The 22,100-nt window shown below is 32.6% G+C and overlaps 1 protein-coding gene across 16 annotated transcripts in view; it reads right to left on the minus strand.

Moving 5' to 3' along the window:
- Window positions 1–22,100, minus strand: part of LOC143235289 (wings apart-like protein homolog) — an 84,554-nt gene that overhangs the window by 25,215 nt on the left and 37,239 nt on the right. For 10 of the 16 annotated variants that reach the window (XM_076473276.1, XM_076473280.1, XM_076473283.1 and 7 more), the window contains 4 exons: window positions 18,488–18,671; window positions 14,219–14,307; window positions 12,982–13,077; window positions 9,118–11,672 (listed from right to left, as the gene is read on the minus strand). In XM_076473276.1, the coding sequence (XP_076329391.1) occupies window positions 11,607–11,672; window positions 12,982–13,077; window positions 14,219–14,307; window positions 18,488–18,671 (435 nt within the window). In that variant the 3' untranslated portion in view covers window positions 9,118–11,606. Of the gene's footprint in view, window positions 1–6,605; window positions 8,366–9,117; window positions 11,673–12,981; window positions 13,078–14,218; window positions 14,308–18,487; window positions 18,672–22,100 lie in introns of those variants that run through there. The other 6 variants (XR_013019003.1, XR_013019002.1, XR_013019004.1 and 3 more) reach the window with 4 other exon arrangements.

Raw genomic sequence — 22,100 nt, forward strand, 5'->3', positions numbered from 1 at the left:
TCGCCGCCAACATGGCTTTTCTTAACTGCATAATGGGACTGAATCTCACTTTTATGACGTGACTAAATGCGCAGTGTTGAAGAACAAATCGCGTGTCATGACTTGTAAATATCTTACAGCTCTACACGCTTGCTGTTAGGCTACGCCCAACCCAATATCTCAAATATAAAAATAGACTGTAAATTGTCGCTAAAATTTGTGGGCAACTACAAATTTTGTTCTTCCTGTATTTTCCACTGTGTATTTGTAATTATTACCACTTTTGGGTTAGTAAAGGTGCTCATTGTTTCAAAACTCCTTTCAACATGAATAAAGATATTGAATCTAAGTAAAATAAATTAGGATATACTAGATCATTACTCTCAACTTAGATTAGATCATGTAAGTAAAATATAACTGATAACTTCGTCGTCCCCTTAGGGCAGAATAAGGAGCGATCGTCTAATGTCCTTCTTGATACAGATTGTCTAATGTGTTGGCTTAGGTACAAGAAAGTGGTATATTCAAACCTGGGTAAGGAAGAATATTATGCTAATATGATAACAACCTGGAAAACATTGATTTGCAAGCACAATGAAGTGTATATTTAGAGAAACGACATATTACATGGCTCGAAAGAACAAAAAGACAAACCAATGTTCTGTCGAAACATACAGTATCTTCTCTCCAAAATAAATCACTTTATTATACTTGTAAATCGTTGTGTGCCACGTTATTAATGGTATATTAATTCTGTTGCTAAGTGTCGATCCAGGGTAAATAAACCTCCCATTTGATAGAATAATATCGTCTAATCTAGGGTCTGTTATCCAACCTTATCTGCCATTTCCAGCGTTTTCGGATTACTTGAGCTCTAAACCGGTGTTTTAAGGTATTAGATTAACCATAAGTAGCTGGGGCGCTATAACCTCGGTTGTTTTTTCGGCTCCCTACATTCTCTCTCTTACAGCTCGAGCGCGACCTAAGTTTGACCTCAGTTACCATGAGGTATACTGATACAGAGTTAGCCATTAAGTTACATGGTAGTTTTTCTTCACGTAGAAATATTTCTTTGGATATACGTTACTCACCTTAGGATATTTTGTGGAATATTTTGGAATATCCGGAACATTCTAGAACTCCAACGCGGAAGTATTTTGAAAATTTAAAGAACATCCAAAAAGAAATTTAAAAAACTATATTATGTATATATAATTATTACATAGCCAGATGGTTAAGGCACTCGACTCGTCATCAGAGAGTCAATCCCCGTCATACCAAATATGCTTGCCATTTTAGCCGGGCAGAGCGTTAAAATGTGACGATCAATTCTAATATTCGTTGGCAAAAGAGTAGCCCAAGAGTTGGTGGTGGGTGGTGATGACTAGCTGCCTTCCCTCTAGTCTTACACTGCTAAATTAGGGACGGCTAGCACAGATAGCCTTCTTGTAGCTTTGCGCAAAATTCAAAAACAAACAAAATATATATATAAGTTAATAACATTATACGTTGTTAGACATATCTTGCGACAGACTTCAGAAGAATAACATTACAAACACTTTTGTAATTTAACTAATACTGTAATATCAAACAATTATGTTTTCTAACCCTGAAGAAACTGCAAAAACAAAATGTTTGTTTAAAAAAAATGTATGCTTTTATATTTATCTGAAGTGTAATGGCCAACTTATTTTATCTTTTTTATCTTGAAACACATATAATTTTATATATCTTGATAGCACTATAGTTTCAGAACACCAGATTTAACAATAAAACGTGAAGTACAGCAAGTAACCCAAGCATACGATAATTTCTAGTAGCTCGGCATCTTATACGATAGGTACGACACAGTTACATACATCCCTAATTTAGACGGCCCGGCATGGCCAAGCGTGTTAAGGCGTGCGACTCGTAATCTGAGGGTCGCGGGTTTGCATCCCCTTCGCGTCAAACATGCTCGCCCTTTCAGCCGTGGGGGTGTTATAATGTGACAGTCAATCCCACTATTCGTTGGTAAAAGAGTAGCTCAAGAGTTGGCGGTGGGTGGTGATGACTAGCTGCCTTCCCTCTAGTCTTATACTGCTAAATTAGGGACGGCTAGCACAGATAGCTCTCGAGTAGCTTTGTGCGAAACAAAAAAAAACCCTAATTTAGAAATCTGTCAGCAACAACCGACGCCTACACGTAAACTGTTGACCAAACAGCAGGATTACCTAACTCTCATGATGGTATTTATGATGACACGAAACTATTTGAAGTAAAAATGTATTCTCAAGACGGCTGAAATGGGGATTAAAACTTTAATCAAAGTGAAGTATAGAATAACATTTCGACCTTTTTAGGTCATCTTCATCTTGACAGGTTTGTTTGTTGTTTATTTTGAGCTACACGAGGGTTATCTGTGCTAGCCGTCCCTAATTTAGCAGTGTAAGACCAAAGGGAAGGCAGCTAGTCATCACCATCCACCGCCAACTCTTGGGCCACTATTTTACCAACGAATAATGGGATTGACCGTAACATTATAACGCACCCACAGATAAAAGGGTGAGCATGTTTGGTGCAACATGGATTCGAACCCACAACCCTCGGATTACGAGTCGAGTGCCTAACCACCTGGACATGCCAGGCCGGTTTGTTTGTTTCGTTGTGAACTTGAAGATGACCTAAGAAGATCGAAACGTTTTTTCGTACTTTGTTTTGTTGTTGATTTTTGAATTAAACACAAAGCTACACAATGGGCTATCTGTGCTCTGCCCACCACGAGTATCGAAACCCGAATTTTAGCGTTGTAAGTCCGCAGATATACCGCTGAGCCACTGGGGAGCACTTTGTTTCGATTAAAGTTTTAATACCAATACCAGCCATCTTGAAAATACGTTCTCATAATAATAGCGCCTCTACAGTTGAATGTATGATGCGTGTTTAACACTAATCGCAGCTCGAAACTCGGATATTTCTAAGCAGGCGTTGGTATTCGTCCGAACCTTTTATTTTTATGATGTGAAGATAATTATGCTTATAAAGTATAGTGCAGCAGCTCATAACATTTAACGTTTTATATATAGTCTAACTTCTTCCGATGCAGCATTAGCTCATTTTTTTGGGTTTGAAATAGTCTCATGCAATGACATAGGTTGACACTTTGTGATCCCGATGTCGTATTGTTACTCTAATAAACCATACATATTTGTGCTACTTTAAGTCTAGCTCCCCACACTGTACTGTCACAAGAGAATTATGACTCTATGTAGCACGAATTTTGTTACTGGATAATATGTGTTATTTCTTAATTGCTTATGTTGTAAAAGTACAGAAAATGGCCATTATTCTTTTCAAGCTTTGCTTTTGTGACCTGGATAATGAAATTCAGAAATTAACCTATTTTCTATGTAAAAACGGGAAAATTTGCACATTTTCATTTACATAAGGTCTGAATAAAACAACATGCACTGCTGACCAAAATCTCAAGGCTAATGAACATGAAGAAATAAATATGCATTTTGCGTAGTTAGTTGCACGGCCGTCATTGCGAATAACTTCAAAAATTCGTTTTGTCATGGCCGATATAAGCGTTTGCAGAAGGCTGGCTGGAATGGTATTCCAAGTGGAGAAGATGGCTTCACGAAGATCATGCACTGTTTGGGATTGACGTACATTTCTATAGACTTCCCTTGCCATCCACTCCCAAATATTTTCAATGGGGTCAGTTCGGGCGAACACGCTGGATGGCCCAAAATAATCACGTTATTCGCCATGAAAGAGTTCTTTGTCCTGCGGGCATTGTGGATTGCAGCGTTCTCCTGTTGAAAGATCCAGTCATTTCCACACAAACGAGAGCCTTCAGTTAATAAGGATGCTCTCTCCAACATGCCAATGTAGCCAGCTGCTGCTTAACGCCCCTGTATAACCTGAAGTTCCATTGTTCCATGGAAGGATAAAGCAACCCAGATCATGATGGAACCTTCTCTACTGTGTCGCGTAGAAAATGTCTGCAGTGGGATATCCTGATCATGCCAGTAACGTTGAAAACCATCTGGATCATCGAGGTTAAATTTTTTTCTCATCAGAGAAGAAAGCCTTCTTCCACTTTTTTACATCCCGTGTTTGGTGCTTCTCAGCAAAGTTTAACCGAGCTGCTTCGTGGTGTGAAAGGAGGCGTGGTCTTTGAAGACGTTTACGGTCTTTACTGAGGCGTGGCCTTTGAAGACATTTCCGGTTTTTAAAGCCTTTCTCTCGTAGATGCCGTCTTATTATTCTTGAGCTGCATTCTGCGTCCGTAAGGGCCTTAATCTGGTTCGACGATCGGTTGATGTCTTGCCGGACAATCAGTCAAATCATCCTGCTCAACGACGGCGAAGTTTTCTAGGGCCGACCACTTGAAATTCTCGTTTCGTATCCCTCAGGGTCTTTTAAGAAATTTGCAACAGCAGTTTTACTACGCCCAATCTCACCAGCGATGGCACGTTGAGAGAGAGAGACCTTGCTTTTGCAGTTCGACAATTCTGCCACGTTCAAACTCTGTCAACCTTTTAGCCTTTGCCATGTTTTTACCCAATGTAATACAGGAGATGTCAGTGGGAAATGTTGACAACACTAATGCTTGAACACAAATGACTAAATTTCGTTACGTGTTTACTGATCAACGCTTCGTTTCAGTATGGTCTTAAACTTTTGACCAGCCAGTATTTAGGCTAATTTCATAGTGTTCACATTTTCCCTATTAAATGCTAAAAAAGTTATTTATTTTTATTTTCCCTTTTCTTATTTTCATCTTTCGAAGCTCTACTCAACTAACTACGCAAAATGCATATTTTGGCCAGCAGTGTATGAATAAAGATTTACGTGTATTTATACTAAAGTTATGTAAATATGAACAAAACTGTTTAGAAGTGAGTAGTGTTTCGAGAATTGCGACTGTAATGTAAATCACTTTCACGTATAAGCCCCAAATATTGTCTCCCATCATGTTTTTGTTATACGCTCCTTGGTATAGGTGTTCAAAGTCTAGTATATCTTGGTGGAAGCACTCGCCTTGCTCCTCTGAGTATGCTCCCATGTTCTCCTTGAATTTATCAAGATGAACGTCAAGGATATGGAGTTTCAAGGACATCGTGCAACCCATTTTTCCGTAGTTCTTCACCAGAGCCTCAACCAGTTCCACATAATTTTCGGGCTTGTGATTGCCCAAGAAGCCCCAAACCACTGCGACAAAGCTAACCAATATTTTTTTCTCTTTCTACTGAGTTTCTTGGGGATTTTTGTGCACTCCAGGATCTTCTTTATTTGTGGTCCAACAAAGTATCAGTTTTGAACTTTGCCTTAGACAGCTTAGGGAAGAAGTCTCGAAGGTACTTGAAGGCTGCGGACTCCTTATCAAGAGCTGTGACAGATTGTTTCATAAGACCCAATTTTATGTAAAATGGTAGGAACAACACCTACTGGAGGTTCACTACTGGCTCACGCATGACATTGTGCCTCCTCACAGAGAACTTGAACCGCTGTGACCAGTGTTTCCTGCTGTAGTGCGCTGAGGTATTCCTGCTGTCCTAAAGGCAAAGATAACAGGGAAACGTGGTAAAATCTGTGTGTTCACTTAGGCAGCTAGAAATGGTGAGTGGTGAGCCCTTGTATATATACTACTATGGAAAGTTCTAGAAAATTCTAAAAAGTTCTTGAAAATTCTCGTAAGTTCTACAACATTCTAGAAAATTCTTGTAAGTTCGAGAAAATTCTCTGTCAGCTATTCGGCACTGAATCTACCTGGAATGTTCTGGAAAATAGGTGAAGTTGAAAATTTCATTACCCAGGTCACAAAAGCAAAGCTTGAAGAGAAAAATAGGTCTTTTCCATTTACTTTAGGCATAAACAATTGGGAAATAGCAATTTCTGTCCAGGAACAAGAAAAAGTAAAGCTTTTGTTATATAGTGTGATTTTTCTTTGGATGTTTATGGTTTTTATGTGAGCAGCCATGCAATTGTTTAAGCTATATTTCAGCCTAATATGTGTTGGTTTTTTGTCTCATAAATTAGAACCTCTCTTTCAAACATTCTGTATATGGACCAAATAATGTAATCTTTTTATTCATGATACTTAAAGGATTTTTGATGAATATTTAATAAGATTTTTGCCCGTTTTGTTTGGAATATTAGCGCAGCCACTCAGTGGCTAACTTCCTGCTCGTTTATAATTTTATAATTGAATTAATATATTAAAAGTAGGGCAACTGCTAAATAACAACCACTATCAAATCTTGAATTAACTGCGCTATAATAGTAGAATTTTAATGTCACTCTTGTCAAGTATTCACTGCCACAAAGCGCAAATTGCGGGGTTTTTTTTTCTTTCGTAGCAGCAACTTGTAAAGGGTTTATTTTTTCGGTTTGCGATTAAAAAGTATCCTTCTACTTTAATACACTCATTTATTCATAGCTAAAGATTTTATCATAAAAATGTTAACACTTTATGTGTTGTAAATATCATGTGCCAAGGTTGTATTAAAACACGTTCATAATTTATCGAGATGTTTGGTTTTCATTTAACATCACCTTTCATTCCCTTTTAGGAACAGATTGTTGTTATTTTGCTGTGTCGAGTGGTAATCGTCCATGAGAAACAAGTGAACAGCTTGAAGTGAATGGGTCATTAATAAATTGTATAACTTATAATATCTTTTACGTGGCTGTGAATAAATAAAATTCCATAGCATTAAGCCTATTGTAAGTACAAAATAAACAGAAAATTGGGAATTTAAAAAAAAAACCTGCAAATGTGGATTGTAAAATAAAGTACGGGAACAAGGCTGGTGATAATGTAGACATTATTTTCTTAAACTACACATCCTTATTTTGACTCAAATGTAATTTTAAACAGCCATCTTAAATTTAGTAAGGAGTATGCATAGTCAATACCTTATTTACCTTAGCTACTGGCAGATGAAAAAGTATTAAATTACCTAACTGAGGAGGAAAAAGTTGTACGTAGCCCCATTTAAAAAAGTAGTGGAAAAACATGTAACAAAAATACAAGTTTTACATCCTTACGGAAAAGTAACGATATTACACTTAACTGAGAAGTATAAATTACGAAGTAAGTGAAAATAAGGCACTATACGTAACTCAAAGCCGAATAATATATATATATATATATATAGAAATTGTAGTGATCTTGGCGTTATTTGTATTACAGCAGACTTGGTAAGCCTTAATTAGACGAAAGGCCTCGTTAAAAATGGCGTGTTCAGGTAGGAGTTAAAAGGGGCTCAGCCCCAGGACCCATGATCTTAATTAATGGGTGACCATTGATAATTTTATTCTATTTAAAATTATATGGTATGTTGGACCCACAATAGTTATTAGCTCCTTGGCCCTCACAACTTTAAATCTGCCATATCCAGTACCAATGAGCAGTGGCGGAACTTATGAATAGACTATATTCTTCTAATTTTCTATTTCTTATCTTTAATATTTTGCATTTTTAGTTCCCAAGTCACTTTTGAAATTATCTTTTATTCATTAAGTTTATTTTTTAAAGTAATTTCCAAATTTTCCTTAACCAACCCTGTCGCATATTCTTCACACCAGAAATCACCGTCAGGTCAAAAACATTCCTTTTCGAAACCGGACGAAACATTTCTTGGTTGTCATGACAGGCTGACATAGACAAACTTGCCATCACTGAAAACGAGTACGCAAATGTTTCTGCTTCATACTCTGAGGTCATTATCAGCTCATCCATTTAAAAAGAATGCCTACCTTCCAAAATCTTTAATGCCCTAATATTGTGATTTTTTCTGCTGTTTTACTTAAGTGTGATAAATTGCTACAAATAAAACACCCAGTACACTTACATAAAATATTAAGTTATTACTCCAAGACATACTTTAGTTTCGTTTGATAGAAAGTCTACATGAATTTTAAACAAAAATTAGTTTTTAATCCGAAAGGCACCTCACTTATGCGTACATGTTGGCTTTGAGTTTTGTTTGTCTATTTGAAGGTAAGCAGAGATATACACGGTGTTTCTAACATTGTCAGTCCATAGACATGACGCTGTGCCAATGGAGGGGAGTGGGCTTAATGACTTTAAGGATTCAGGTATAGCCGGTCTTGATTATTGAAATAATGGCATCATTCCATTTTATCTGAAATCTCCGATAAAAAGGGCTTTTACAATAATTGATCCACTCATCATGGCCTTTGATCAGTATACCATTACGTGTGTTATATGGAAGTAGATAATCTTTTATATACTCCTTACCAAACTGCACAATACTCTGGTCTTCACTCATCTTGCTTCAAGAAGTCTATAAATTATATTATGGGTTCATACAGAAGTGAATAAGTTGGTGAAATGGCATCTTCCCTCCATCTAGATGTTACAGCCCACCTGGAAACCAAAATTTCAACTTATAAGAAGTGTAGAAACTAGTAATAAACAATATTATTCTAAAGTTGTTGGAATGTAGAGATGGAAAAAGATCAGAAATTAGAAATCGTTTGGGATAAAAAATTAAAATCTGCACTCCACCACTCAAAACACTGCATTCACACGGTGGATGTACACATACGTTAGGTAGTAAATATTTGTTTTGAATTTCGTGCAAAGCTACATGAGGACTACCTGCATTAGTCGTCCTAATTTAGCAGTGTAAGACTAGAGGGAAGGCAGCTAGTCATCACCACTCACCAACTCTTGGGATACTCTTTTACCAACGAATAGTAAGATTGATCATCACATTACAACGCCCCCACAAATAAAAGAGCGAGAATATTTGGTGTAACGGGGAGGTAGTGAATGTATAAATGGGTAATGTAGTTTTTCCTCCCATCCCAAAAGCTCATCTAGTTTCCGTTTCTATTCTATCCCTACATTCTAACAATAAATTACGTTACAAATGAAAAAATAAGGTAAAATGTCTTACCACCAGTGATGCATAAAAAAATCTTCTTTAATGTCATGAACCTCCTTCCTCATTACATCTCAATTCAATTTGCTGTCTATGGCAATTACAGACTTTTATGTAACTCGTATAAAATTCTATCCACATACCAATTTGGTGGGAAAGTGCCCATAAATAGCAGAGCAGATTAAATATACATATAATGAAATGGATTGAACAAGTAATAGCAGATCAAGGAATCTATAAACATTTTATTCAGTTCATCTTTTGCACAACTGAGTCTGTATATATATATATATATTTGGAATATGGAAAACAAGTAATTTCCTTTTATGAGTATGATTGACAGAACAATGATGTTATCTACAAAATGTATATTTTTTCCGTGATCAAGGAACCATATTTTCACAGTGTTGAAGAGAAATTCTCCACCCAATTTATCACACATTTTAAACAGTAAAAGGAAATTAAACCATTTTAAATATAGCTTGAGAAGTCACCACTACAAAGTACATGATCATTAAACTTAGTCAATTCCTTAAGATCAGATAATCTCATGTTAACAGATTCTTATATAAAAAGATATATTTCTTAAAACCTAAAATAAGAAAGATCACAATTTAGATATCTAGTAAATTAACGTGATTAAAAGTGTTTTTCAGAAAACACAGATTTTCAGTTCCGTGATATTAATTCTTAAAGGACAAGACAGAAAAGGCATTCTTTTTTAAGCTGATATTAAAAATGAGCATTGTACAACAGTATCAAATATTATATGTTTGACATCTTATTTATAAATACAATAAACTGAAGTTGAGCATATTTTCAGAAAGAAAAAACAAAGGTGTTGTTCTGCTAACCTTTGCCATGTTTTATCAACAAAATTCATTATTAATTGTATAATAAGATTTACTATGTACTAAATCAATTTCAAATTGTATTTACCCACAAAGAAACTTGTAGTGTATTTAATTAACTCGCTATTTCAAGTCTTCATCAACATATGGAAGCAAAATGCCATAGTTTTGTAATTTAAGTACAAAAATAATCAGTAGTTTAAATAAACACTAATTATTTAAAAAAAATGAACAGTGATAGTTCATAACACTGATTTTGATAAAGGTAAATAACAAGTTTTTAGTTTTCCCACCACACACAAGAAACAGCAAATGTTAAAAATAGAAACTCTTTAATAATACAGATGAAGACAATTAACAGACAAAACACTGTTTCTTACAGAAGCTTCGATGTTTTGGAATTCACTTACTATTTCATCTTCAGTGAACTCTGGAAATAAAATCATTTATCAACTAGTGCTATATGATTATATTATTATTCTCAGGTTTTACTGTAGATGGAAAAAGCACATTTTAAAACATTTTAAGCTTCTATAAACGAGAAATGTTTTACTCTTGTGAACTGTCTCCACTTTTAACAACAGACTTCATTTTCCCCATCATGAATCCAATACCAGGAATCCTTCAAACTAAGATTGGGAAATAAAGATATCACTAAACAAAGTTAACACTTTAACCTCCTTTTGATCTCAATGTACTTGCAACTAAAGATGGTAAAAAACAAAAATTACATAAATATTTTCCTTTAATCATGTTGTATATACCCAAGATGCACTAAAAATAAGGTCAACCAAAACAACAACATGAAAACAGAAATGGTGAGTGACAACACAATACCTATTCAAATAAAACTTCAGAGATTTAATTTTAAATTTTTGCAAATATATTTATACTGTTTTATTTGAAAATTAAGAATCTAAGTTGGTTTCTTGGGTATTACAGTTGCAATTCATTAGATTTCAAAACAACCAATTCTAAGTGTAATTCCTAAAGTGATATATACCAACTCTCATCAAGCTATTTCTTTAGACTATCAAATAAGCATTATTCATTAAAAGTGCACTATAAATACAGTGAAAGTCTCAAAGTTAAATATCTTAAATAAAAAAAATCACATTACTGAAATGAATATTCCAGCTACATTCTATACCTAACACAGCTTGTTTTAATGAACACTCACACCATTACCTTCATTTACACAGATGAAACTGTTCCCATATATCAAACATTGTAAAATGTTTCATAATATTAAACTTTAGTATTTAGAAAATTTACAATTTTTTCATGAGAGTGAATTCTGTAAAAACACTTAAGTCATCTGACAGTATACTAAATTAAAGTAATTATTCTGTTTAATAAATTTATTTGCAACATTGAAGAAAACAAAAATTCAAGTTGGATCTTATGAATTGAAATGAAAAAACTACAAATATTTTCTGAGTAGCAGAGAAATTACATTATACATAAAAGAACTACATACTAAAAGAGCTCATAAACCAAACAAAATCATCCTCAACAAGCAAATGAACAACTGCCAGAAATATGAGTACAGACAATCACTTGCTGATGTGTCCATGTCAGGATCTTAATTTCAGACAATATGAAATGTGAAAAATGTAAACAAATGACTGCTCAAACAGCATTGTTCCTTGTGGCTGTCTAACTCTGACAGAAGACAGGGATGAGGTATGGAAATGCAATAGTGAACAATTGTTTGAAGAAGAGGCACAACATTAAGCCATGCAATAAAAAAATGTATCAAGAATGTCTAAAGATAACAGCAAGGCTCTCTGGTAAATCATACACGATTTCATGATAGCACTCTGACAGATCTCCTATTCATCTTGTCAGTTTATTAAACTTTCACCAGTCAGCTTCTTTCTAGTACACTGATCACTCGTTGTATAGATTTGATACCTGTATTTCCAACCACCCCCTGGAAAAATAAGTAGCAAATTACAATATTAGCACTATTAAGAGTAACCATACATGACTGTTTACATTCTGACCTACTTGTGCCAATTAAACCATGTTTAACACCAGATGTTATGTACCACCTCATTATGGGAGTGATTTCACTTTTAACCTAAGCATTACTGTTTGAATAAGTGTTTTTTAACCTCTTTGTTGTTAAAAGCATATTATTACACAATTCAAAAGATAAATCTCTTTCAATTCCATAATTTTTTTTTAATACTTCATGATTTCACAACCCTTTAAAACTAAGTTTGCAGTGATACAGTAGAAGTTTCACTCTATAACATCTCATGTTATCAATCACTTCAGATCAACATCTATGAATTACATGCTATACCTTGTGAGGCACAGAAACACTAATATAACAGGTTGATCAGTTTAAAGTGAACCTTTAATACTGTTTTTAATTTCTGAATTCATTTCACAGACTAAACTTTCATTTTTATAAGAAATATCCAGTTTTAAGAATTGGAAGTCTCAGGTTGGCTGTCATTCATATTACTTTTAAATAATATTATAAATAACTTAAACTAAGTGGCAGTGTAGTTTATAAGTTTGTTAAATTTACTTATTGATAAAACTGTTTACTTCATTTTCCCAAGATAATTTATCATTCACAGAAGGCATCAATGGATAAAAACACAAAAACTCTCCCATGAGGTAAATACCGAATCACTGTGTAAAACACAAAGTCCTGAATCAGTATGAAACATGTAACAATAGAGTGAAGTCAATCATGTTAATACTGAATCACTGTGCAACATGTAACAATATACTAACCTCATTCACATTAACACTGAATCACCGTGCAATGTGGAACAAAATACTGACACAAGTAATGAAGTCAGTCTTATCATGATAATAGTGAAATATACTGTGACAGCATGTAATAAATTACTATCTCATTATGGTAATACTAAGATATATTGTCATAGAAAGTAATATAATACTGTCCCATTGCAGTAATACTGAATCATAGTGTCATAACAAGTAATAAATTACTGTTCCTTTATGATAACAGTGGAATACACTGTAACGTAAGCACAATTTAAAACACTGTGTGGTAAAGGAGAACTAAAATATATTGCCCAATATTGCAAACACTACTCAAACACATAGTTTTGTAAATACAAACAAAATATACCATTCTGATCTCTGTATTGTCCCAAATAACACATAAATAATTACATATTCTAATTTTGCTGCTTCTGTTGTAGATAACACAATCCCATCTCATAATTACTAAGAAAATCAACAAAAACACTTACAGTCAAGTTTACAAAATTATAGAATTTCTTGAGAACCTCTACCATAACAGTGAAGTTTTCTTGTGGCATGTGGCTTTTCAGAATACTGGTAAAGTCCTGAAACATGAAACAGATATTCAGAATAAGAAATAAATGTGATTAAAAAAAAAAAAGCAGTTTACAAACTGTTGTTAAACTAAGTATGAAGTTCAGGTAGCAGGGAAAGCTTTCATGTAATAAGATTAGTGACTGAAATTAAAAAAGTTATTAAAGTATCAGCATCTCGTTTAGCATGTTACAATAAAATGTGTATTATAATAGTAAGTGTTATTGTTCTATGGAAGGCTGATTTCATGCTTATGTGGATTCTTGTTGTTTTACTTAACTACAATACAAAAAACTTTAAGTTATGTAGAGATAATCATTTCTCCACAGTGGCAGTTATAATGGTTATTTAAATAGGATATAAGCAGATTTAGACAATATAAAAACTAATCATATCTCTATACTGCCAGTTATTTTGGTTGTTTAGAATATATATATAGAGAAAAACATATTTATGCAATGATCAGTCCTCCAGTTGTCATTGACTTCTCAGTAATCTAATAATGTTTTTGTGAAGTCACTTAAGGTTTTCAATTCTGATTTTGTGCATTATGATGGGCACTCTAAAGCAAACTAAGTACCTAAAATTAAAAACTTTAAAAACAGACTCATCTTACGTAAACTTTTATATTCATACGTAGTTTTATTCAAAAAAATGATGTATCTAATGATTTTCAAATGTAATACATTTGTATCATTATGCCTATTGCAATAATATACTTTTTTTGCTGAAGCAGTTATACACATATACACAAAGAATTGGAAAAAAAAAAGCTGTAGTTAATATGATTTTCGTCATAAATGTTTGACCACTTGGTAATAAATTTAAGTTAAATACTAAAAGCTTCCCAAATAGTAGGATTAAACATCACTTATAATACCCCCATGGACAAAAGGGTGAGACTGGAATTTGAGCATGCGACCCTCAGATTATGAGTCCAGTGCCCTAACCATCTGGTCATGCCAGGCAGCCCACAGACAATATTAATTATACGAACATTAAAATTCATTATTAAAAAAAGCAGCATTAATATACTGCTTTCTGACAATACCAAATATTTTTTGGAGACAGTTTTAGACCACAAGCTTACCAAAAGAATTCCACAAACTAATAAAGAAATGTCAGGACTTCTTATGATAAAACAAGACGTACCTCATTATTTTGGATGGTACAGCCAAGCAGAATGGCAATGTAGGCTCCAATGATACTGTGTTCCATGTTCTTTCCAGCTTTCTGAAGAGCTACAAGTATAAGTAAAATAGGCAAAAACTAAACCAATTGAAAAGTATTTTCTGTCATTTTCATCAGTTTCAAAAAGGAGTGAAACTTGAAAGCAGTTGCCTTAATTCCTGTAAACATAGTTCTTAATGTTATTTTTTTCTTCTGATCAAATGTTACTTCAAGTACTCTTGCTTTTCTATAATTCAGCCTATTTTGAAGGCTGAAGAATTGGCAAATAAGAAATACAACTGTTGTGTTAGGTAATTCAAATGCTTAAGTTTTTACTTTACCTTAGTACATATTTCTGCAATATGTTGAGGAATCTAACACCAAGAAGCACAACTTTTCATGCTAAAAATATCAATTTACTGGATAACCTCCAATACCAGTTACATGCAGAGTACACTCATAAAATAAACATTTTTCACAAGGCAAGATTCTTTTAAAATTTAATCTCTGAGGATGGGTGTTAGAGGAGACTATGGGAACAGTGGGTTGCCATGAAAGCAAACAAATATTTTTTCATACCTAATAAATTGGTCTTATCAACACTTGATAGCATATCACAATGATTTCTTTACTATAAAGACCTACAATATCCTGTGTATCATTTATTTTAATGCTGAATTTCTTTTTTTTTCTAATACCTCACAGCAACCAAAGTGTGGAATGAGATGTAGTTGTTAAGAGTGTTTATGATATGGGAAAGAAAGTCACTTTAGAGCATAAGAACAGGAACTTGAGTCCATCTGATAAGAAACTGAGTAAAAATGATATTTTGATGACCTCCAATTATGAGCAACAGAATCCATAATGTGAACATTAACCGGAACAATACAACTGTTCATGTAACATTAACCGGAACAATACAACTGTTCATGTAACAGTACAAGATTGTGTATTTAACTTTCATGGGAAAAGAATAAGTAAACCACTCAACTGAAAACATAAGAAACCAATATTAATAAATAGAAAAGAACACACAGCTAATAGAGAGAAGATTATGTAACTACATATAATAGTAAACAAGAATAGAAAGATATACATTTGTGTACAGGGTTAGTTCATTGGTCTGATTTTATACTGGAAAATTATTATGAACTACAGTTCAGAATCTACTACGTGAATCTTCATGAAATTTGACAAACCTTTAGTAAGATTACTATTCTGTCGCACACAAAAACCAGTTTTTTAGTAATGTGTTTTTACTAATGATTTGACACTGTACTTACAGTCAGTCTGAGCAGATGGTAAATCTCATGTTAAGAATATTTTTTTTATCTTAGTTTTCATAACCACTAAAACTTCCTAAATGTTTATCAAAAGTTTGCTCCAGCAAAACTCATACCTTATTTCTTGTTATTTTTTTCTAACTCAACATCTGTATATAAAACTTGAAAATATAAAATCGAAAGTACATTTTTTCAAGAATGATTGCACACCATAACAATTATAATTATTTATCTTAATAGCTTCAGACTTTTAACCTTTGCCCAAATGGTTTCATTTAATCTGTTACAGATTTATTATCCTATATCTAACACCAATGTTTAAGTTAAAATTATATTTAGAAATGTAAATACTTTTATTGTTAACTCTGTATTGTGAAATTCCTGCTTATTTACTATAAGCTGTAGAAGATTCTTGACTGCAGAAATAAACAACATATGTATGTAAACAATAGCATATTGTGTGTATTGTTGTACATCCCAGTACTTCTAAAAACTTTCCTCACACCAATAGATACAGCTAAAATAATGCACCACGAAACAGTATACTATTATTTGTTTGCTACATACAGGTGATATACCATAAATCTCTGAAGCTATAACTGTGATTAATGCTTATTAATCAGGAATTTAAGACACTTAACCAGGAACATTTGTACATTTCAAACATTACTGACCATTTAACTTCAGCAGATTGACACTGGATGTTTGTATTTTCACAAAGACATTATTTGACTTTAAGACAAAACAATTCATGCATGATAAGCAAAAAACAAAGAACACAGAGCTAGCTTGTACCCTGTTAAATTAATTATAGCCACATCAACTCAAAATTAACTTGCTCATCATGAGTCTTTGATATTGTTTTTAAAACTTTCATACACAGATCATTATTTGTAATAAATTTTATTGTAAATTGTATTATTGTTTATGCATTAAAATATGTTTGTATATAAATCTTATTGAAGTCATAAAATGGAAACAGACATTTATTTAGCTCCAAAATCTAGATTACATTTAACTAAGTTTAAGGCTATTTGATATTGTAATACATAACAAATCTTATTGTTTTAATGTTATTTGAACCCCGTCTAACTACTAAATTAGTATAACATTGGAAGCAAAAGCCTTGAGACATGCATAAATAAGTTATGAAGAAAGACAGCCATGTACATTCATTACATACAAAAATATTTCAATTAAGTTTCCTTATCTAACCTAGTCCATTTCTACTTTTCCTATTTTAGTTACTTTTATAACAATAAATAAATAAAATATTCATAAAAATAAGTAATTTAGTACTTATACCTAAAATAGTCTTTTATTCAAGTTTCTGTAACCTTAAATACAAAGTTCCCAAAGCACACTGAACTTTCTTTTTTGTTTGTAATTCTTTAAAATTCTAACATACAATTTAGAATACAAAAAAAAGTCAAACACAAAATTAAAAGCTTCTCTTCATACTGTTTATAAATAATCCAGCAGTAGATATCACAGAGAATTACTGAAATATTTTTTGAAAGAGAAAAAGTGAAGGGGGTGTGTGGCATGTCAGTTGCACTTTATTCTACATACCACAGTAAAGCAGTAAGTTAGAAATTTACATTTTATCATGGTGTTATCTACAATATGAGTATGTAATTTAGAGAAAACTTAAAAGATTATACTGAGATAGAGAGAAAACCTAAAATAGCAATTTGAAGAAATGAAGTATTACATGATGCAGAAAAAAGAAAACTGATAATATATTTCAACACTTCCTTCTGAAACAAAAAAAAACATAGCAACTGAATTATAAACAGCATTTGTATGTCAAATTTATTAACATTCATTATTAATAAAGTTGTTTAGTTAAAGTTTGAATGTAACTCTAAAATGCATACTTTGACATCACTCATGCATAAAGCATCCTGAATAAAAGTTTATCATAAGCTTGTTTAGCTAATACAGTTTAATCAAGAAATATCAGTAACATGATACTCTGAAAACAGTGAATGAAAAGAAAACTGCAGAAGAGTATTTCACTACAGTAATGAAGCACCCTTGGACAAAAGAGCACAAGACTCTGATGCAAAAACATGACAAAAAGAGATAAAAGAAACAGAAAGCTGATAAAGGTAAAAAAGATCAGTCAGTTAAATCAAGTTAAGTCCAGAGTAAAAAAACAGAGGATTCTGTCATACTAGCAGAATGCAGAGGAAGCCTTAGCCAACATGCAAACATGTCATGGTCCTATTGGTTAAAATTCCAACAGGAGGGAGCAGAAGACTTGTGGTATGTGTAAAGAAAAAAGTCTGAGTATAGAGTGAAGCACTGATAAGAATAGCTAATCTTGTAAGTGGAAGTATGAACTCACAATGGAAGCTAACTTCAGAGTGCTAGGTATCATATAGGCAACAGAATTGAATTTAAGATCCTAGTTTCAAACTTACATCTTTAAAATTTAATTTTTCCATGTTGCGATTTCCTCGTTTTGTACAGCTAACATATTTTTTTTTGTTTCCAAGTACCTCGTACATTTTGTCTATACAGATTATTGTAACCTTAAACAACTGATCATCCCTGTCAACATTAAGTATATGTAACTCTTACCAAAAGCAAATCTACTTGGTACAGCTTTTGAGCAACAAACACACAATTTTATTTGTTTAATTCAAACATTGTTATGTTATTTACTTCATCCTTATAACAGATTTAGTCTCTTTCATATGATAATCTTCTTACAAATCTCATACATCTTACATATTTCAATACTCTAAATGAATCAAATACTTTTTTTTTTCTGTGTAAAATAAGCATATATTGTCTTGTGTACATTCACTACCTTCTTCACATATCTCCTATATAATCTATCCTATGTTTATGGAGTAAAAAAATGTAGTCATGCATGCTTTGTTGCATTTTGTCTTTTGTTTTTGTTAAAGTGTACATACACTACACTGGTAAATTCAGAACCTAAGTTTTCACCTACCTTTCATCAGAGTGTCTTCGAGGTCATCTGTTTGCACTGACTGAGGTGTTGTAGTTCCCATGTCCTGATTTTTTTCCTGTGTATTTTGTTTCTCAGCTTGCTGCTGTTTCTCTTCAGGTGTGCTGAGTAGAGCATCTGCCTGTTCCTCAGATTGCCGTGCAGCTTCAACACGATCCATAAAAACCTGCAGGATAATCATTAATTTATGCTCTAAATTATGAAGGACTTTGAAAAGTAAATAATGACACTATGACTTTAAACCCATGCAAAGGTACAGAAAGAGAATATGAAAATATACAGGTGGAGGATGCTACCTACCAATTTTGAAGAATAAAGCTATAGGATGCTAAGAATTAATATGAAAATTAAAATACTTTTCAGAAATCATCCTCAGGGCAGAAAACAACAATATTATGTCAAATGCTTAACTCCTTAGACCTTTGACACTTTAGCAAATGAAGTGACCCTAACATCAAGTGAACACTCCACGCTTTCACAAACCAACTATAAATGAGGCCCTTGTTCAAGAGTTTTAGTGGCTATGACAAAACATTTTTTTTAGTTTAATGTCCTAAACTAGTCTTTATTAACTGGTCATAAAATCCACTAACAAGCATACAGTAAAAAAGTAAAAGTTCACAAGTATTAAATTCAGTATGTTTATGTAACTGCATTGCTGCTACAATACATTTTATTTGAGTGGACTGTTAACACAGCCAAATAAACGTTCATTATTGGTTCTGCTAGTAATAAATGCTCTTATCAAGACAACACAAACACAGCATTATACGTTCTATGTCTTGTTGGATTTTGGTGATTAAAAAAAAATTCTCTTACTGGATTAACTATTTTTCTGATTTTGCTCAACATAGGCTCAGCAACAAGCTACAACATTTGGTGGTCTGATTTATGAAAAAAGAAAGTATTCAAATGAGAAGATAATAAGATAATGAATATAAATGCATAAGTTACAAATCAGATTACTGTATTTACAAATATTTACAAGGTGTGAAACACTTGAAAATAAGATGTCCCTGAATTTGACCATGTGCACCTTGGAAAAATGCCAAGTTGGCTTAAACTTGAGTTTAACCCTTTCACAACAGGTCAGGGTTCAAAGGCTTATATACATGACCCCATTCAACTCTTTTCATTTTTGATATTGTCCCTTATACATACACTTACTTTAATATATGGCATATGAATAACAATCAACAGCTTAGAATGTCCCCAGAATGGTGTTCCCTGCCATTTTAATCTTTAAAAATTCTTCAATGTTCTTTCAGTCTAAGATTTCAATGAGGTAAGTGTTTTCTTTAGTCTGCTTGAAGTTTCATAGTTTTTGAAATCTAAATAAATCTTAGTTACTAACCTTAATAAATTACAGTGAAATTCTATTATATCAGGTGTAGTTATTTAGGATTTTTTTGGTTATTCAACTGCATATATAAAACCTAAAAAAATTGTTTTTAATATCCTCCACGTGCAAAATGTTAAAAGGCTTAGCAACCTAATACCAGCAGTAACAAAGTACAAAAGTTGTAGGGAGAAGAAATAATTGTTTGCTTTACTTCTTGATTTATTGTGCTATATTTTAAGAAAAATAAGTTTAATAATTTATTTCTAAATGATAATAATCTATATACATATATATGTATAATAACTGAAATGTGACTATATATACAAAATACTGGTTCACTAAAACACAGTCATGATAGAGAAGACTAAAGGTCAGTTTTATAATACTGGATACAGTAACATGAAAGCACATGCACAACATTAATGTAGGCTATGTAATGTTAGTTAGGTATGACTAGAAGGTCAATATAATGAAAAATAATAAACATATATGTTCATGTATAGCTTTATGAGACTTAAACTGCTTAGACTAAACATTTCCATTTTTATGATATAATATGTAGTCATTGCAACACAAAAAAAGCATAATTTAAATATATTTCTTATGATGGATAAAAGGGTTGTTCAAGTGACAAACACCACACAGATATAGAAAATAACATGAAATATAAAGTTTTACTGAAAACAAACATTTAAAATTTAGGAGGTTTTAGAATTTACACAAATATTATCTGAGATTTCTGGGAAGAATAGTTTTTTAATCATAACACAAAATCACTTTGCACTCACACTAGTAATAAAATACTCTATTTTCACAAATAAATGTTTTGTAAAATATTTCATTAAAAATCTAATTTTTTATATGCAAAACACTCATAATCTTTACTAAAAAATCTACCAAATTTTGTGAAGATACGCATGTTATATCAAAAGTTACAGTGCAAATACTTAACATGTATAAATGTGTTGACGAATTTGTGCTTATTATACCGACCCCATAGCAAAAGGGTTAAGTAAAAGATAAATTTTGTTCAAAGGTAAGGAAATAGATCTAAGTAAAATACAATGCACTATGCCAACCAAACTAGTTTTTTGGGGTTTTTTCCCTAATTATTGTTCACTGAAATGATGAACAAGTCCTTTATGTTTTCTTTTGGAACAACACTGGGGCTGCAAATAAGTACAGGTGAGTAATTCTTAAGTAAATTCAAGTAAAACCAATATATGTAATTTCTATGATCAAATATACATGTAAGAGCACAAATGATTGGGATGCTGTGAGAGAAAAACAGCAGGAGAAGGATAATATGCAAAATATTCTTTAAATAATGTATATTACAAGCAAAGCTTGGTATAAAACATATTTTCATTCAGCAAAAACAAGCAGTAGAATGCATGCAGGTGTTTTTTTAGGTTATATTGATTATAACCATAAATTTCTAAGCCATAAACAGAGCACATTAAAATTACATAACATATGCTGCATATTTTTAAAAAGGTCCTTGGGTACAAACTACCATGTGGAATTGTAAAATGTATCCTAGGTTTTGGAGGTGACTGAAAAGTAGGACCCACATTGCAGTGGGGATACACCATCTATCAGTCTTGACATCCAATCTGCTAGTCTCACATAAGAAGAGTAGAAATACAGAAATTAAGTGAGCAAGATGTGAGTGCTCAAGCCCACAATGTCCCATATCTATATTACCCTTCACTGCCTGCAGACAGTTGTGGGAAGATGACTGTTCTCCCAAGTTAAAATAAGAACAAGATAAACGTAAGATGAAAAATAAAATAAAAATAAGGAAAATAAGGTACTATCATTTTGGGTAAGAAAGATAAAACTTACCTCTTGAAGTTAGCACTCCTGCCCCCAATATAGTAGAGGCACTAATTAACATGGCATCAGTACAGTGATAGTTTACTATGACTGTTTTTTTGTTTTTTTTGTGTGTGTGTGTAAAAATTTTGAACGCAAGTCAACAAGTGTAGTATGATAAATTATATCAGTCTTGATATAAAATTTTTTAATGTACAAGATTAGAAAATATTCTATGTTAAAAACAGAAAAACAATTTGTTAAGCCATTAGTTAATTTAATATTACTTGTTTTTATGATGGCACAGTCACACTGAGTCACTTGTGAAGCTACTATTTATAATGTGCAAGATTGGCTTAGTTTTTGTTTGTGTACTATAACATGCAAATTATGAATAAATAATAAATTTATTCAACTGAACTGTGAACGTATTTC

This window comes from Tachypleus tridentatus, chromosome 12 (assembly GCF_004210375.1).
Source record: "Tachypleus tridentatus isolate NWPU-2018 chromosome 12, ASM421037v1, whole genome shotgun sequence".
NCBI lineage: Eukaryota > Metazoa > Arthropoda > Merostomata > Xiphosura > Limulidae > Tachypleus > Tachypleus tridentatus.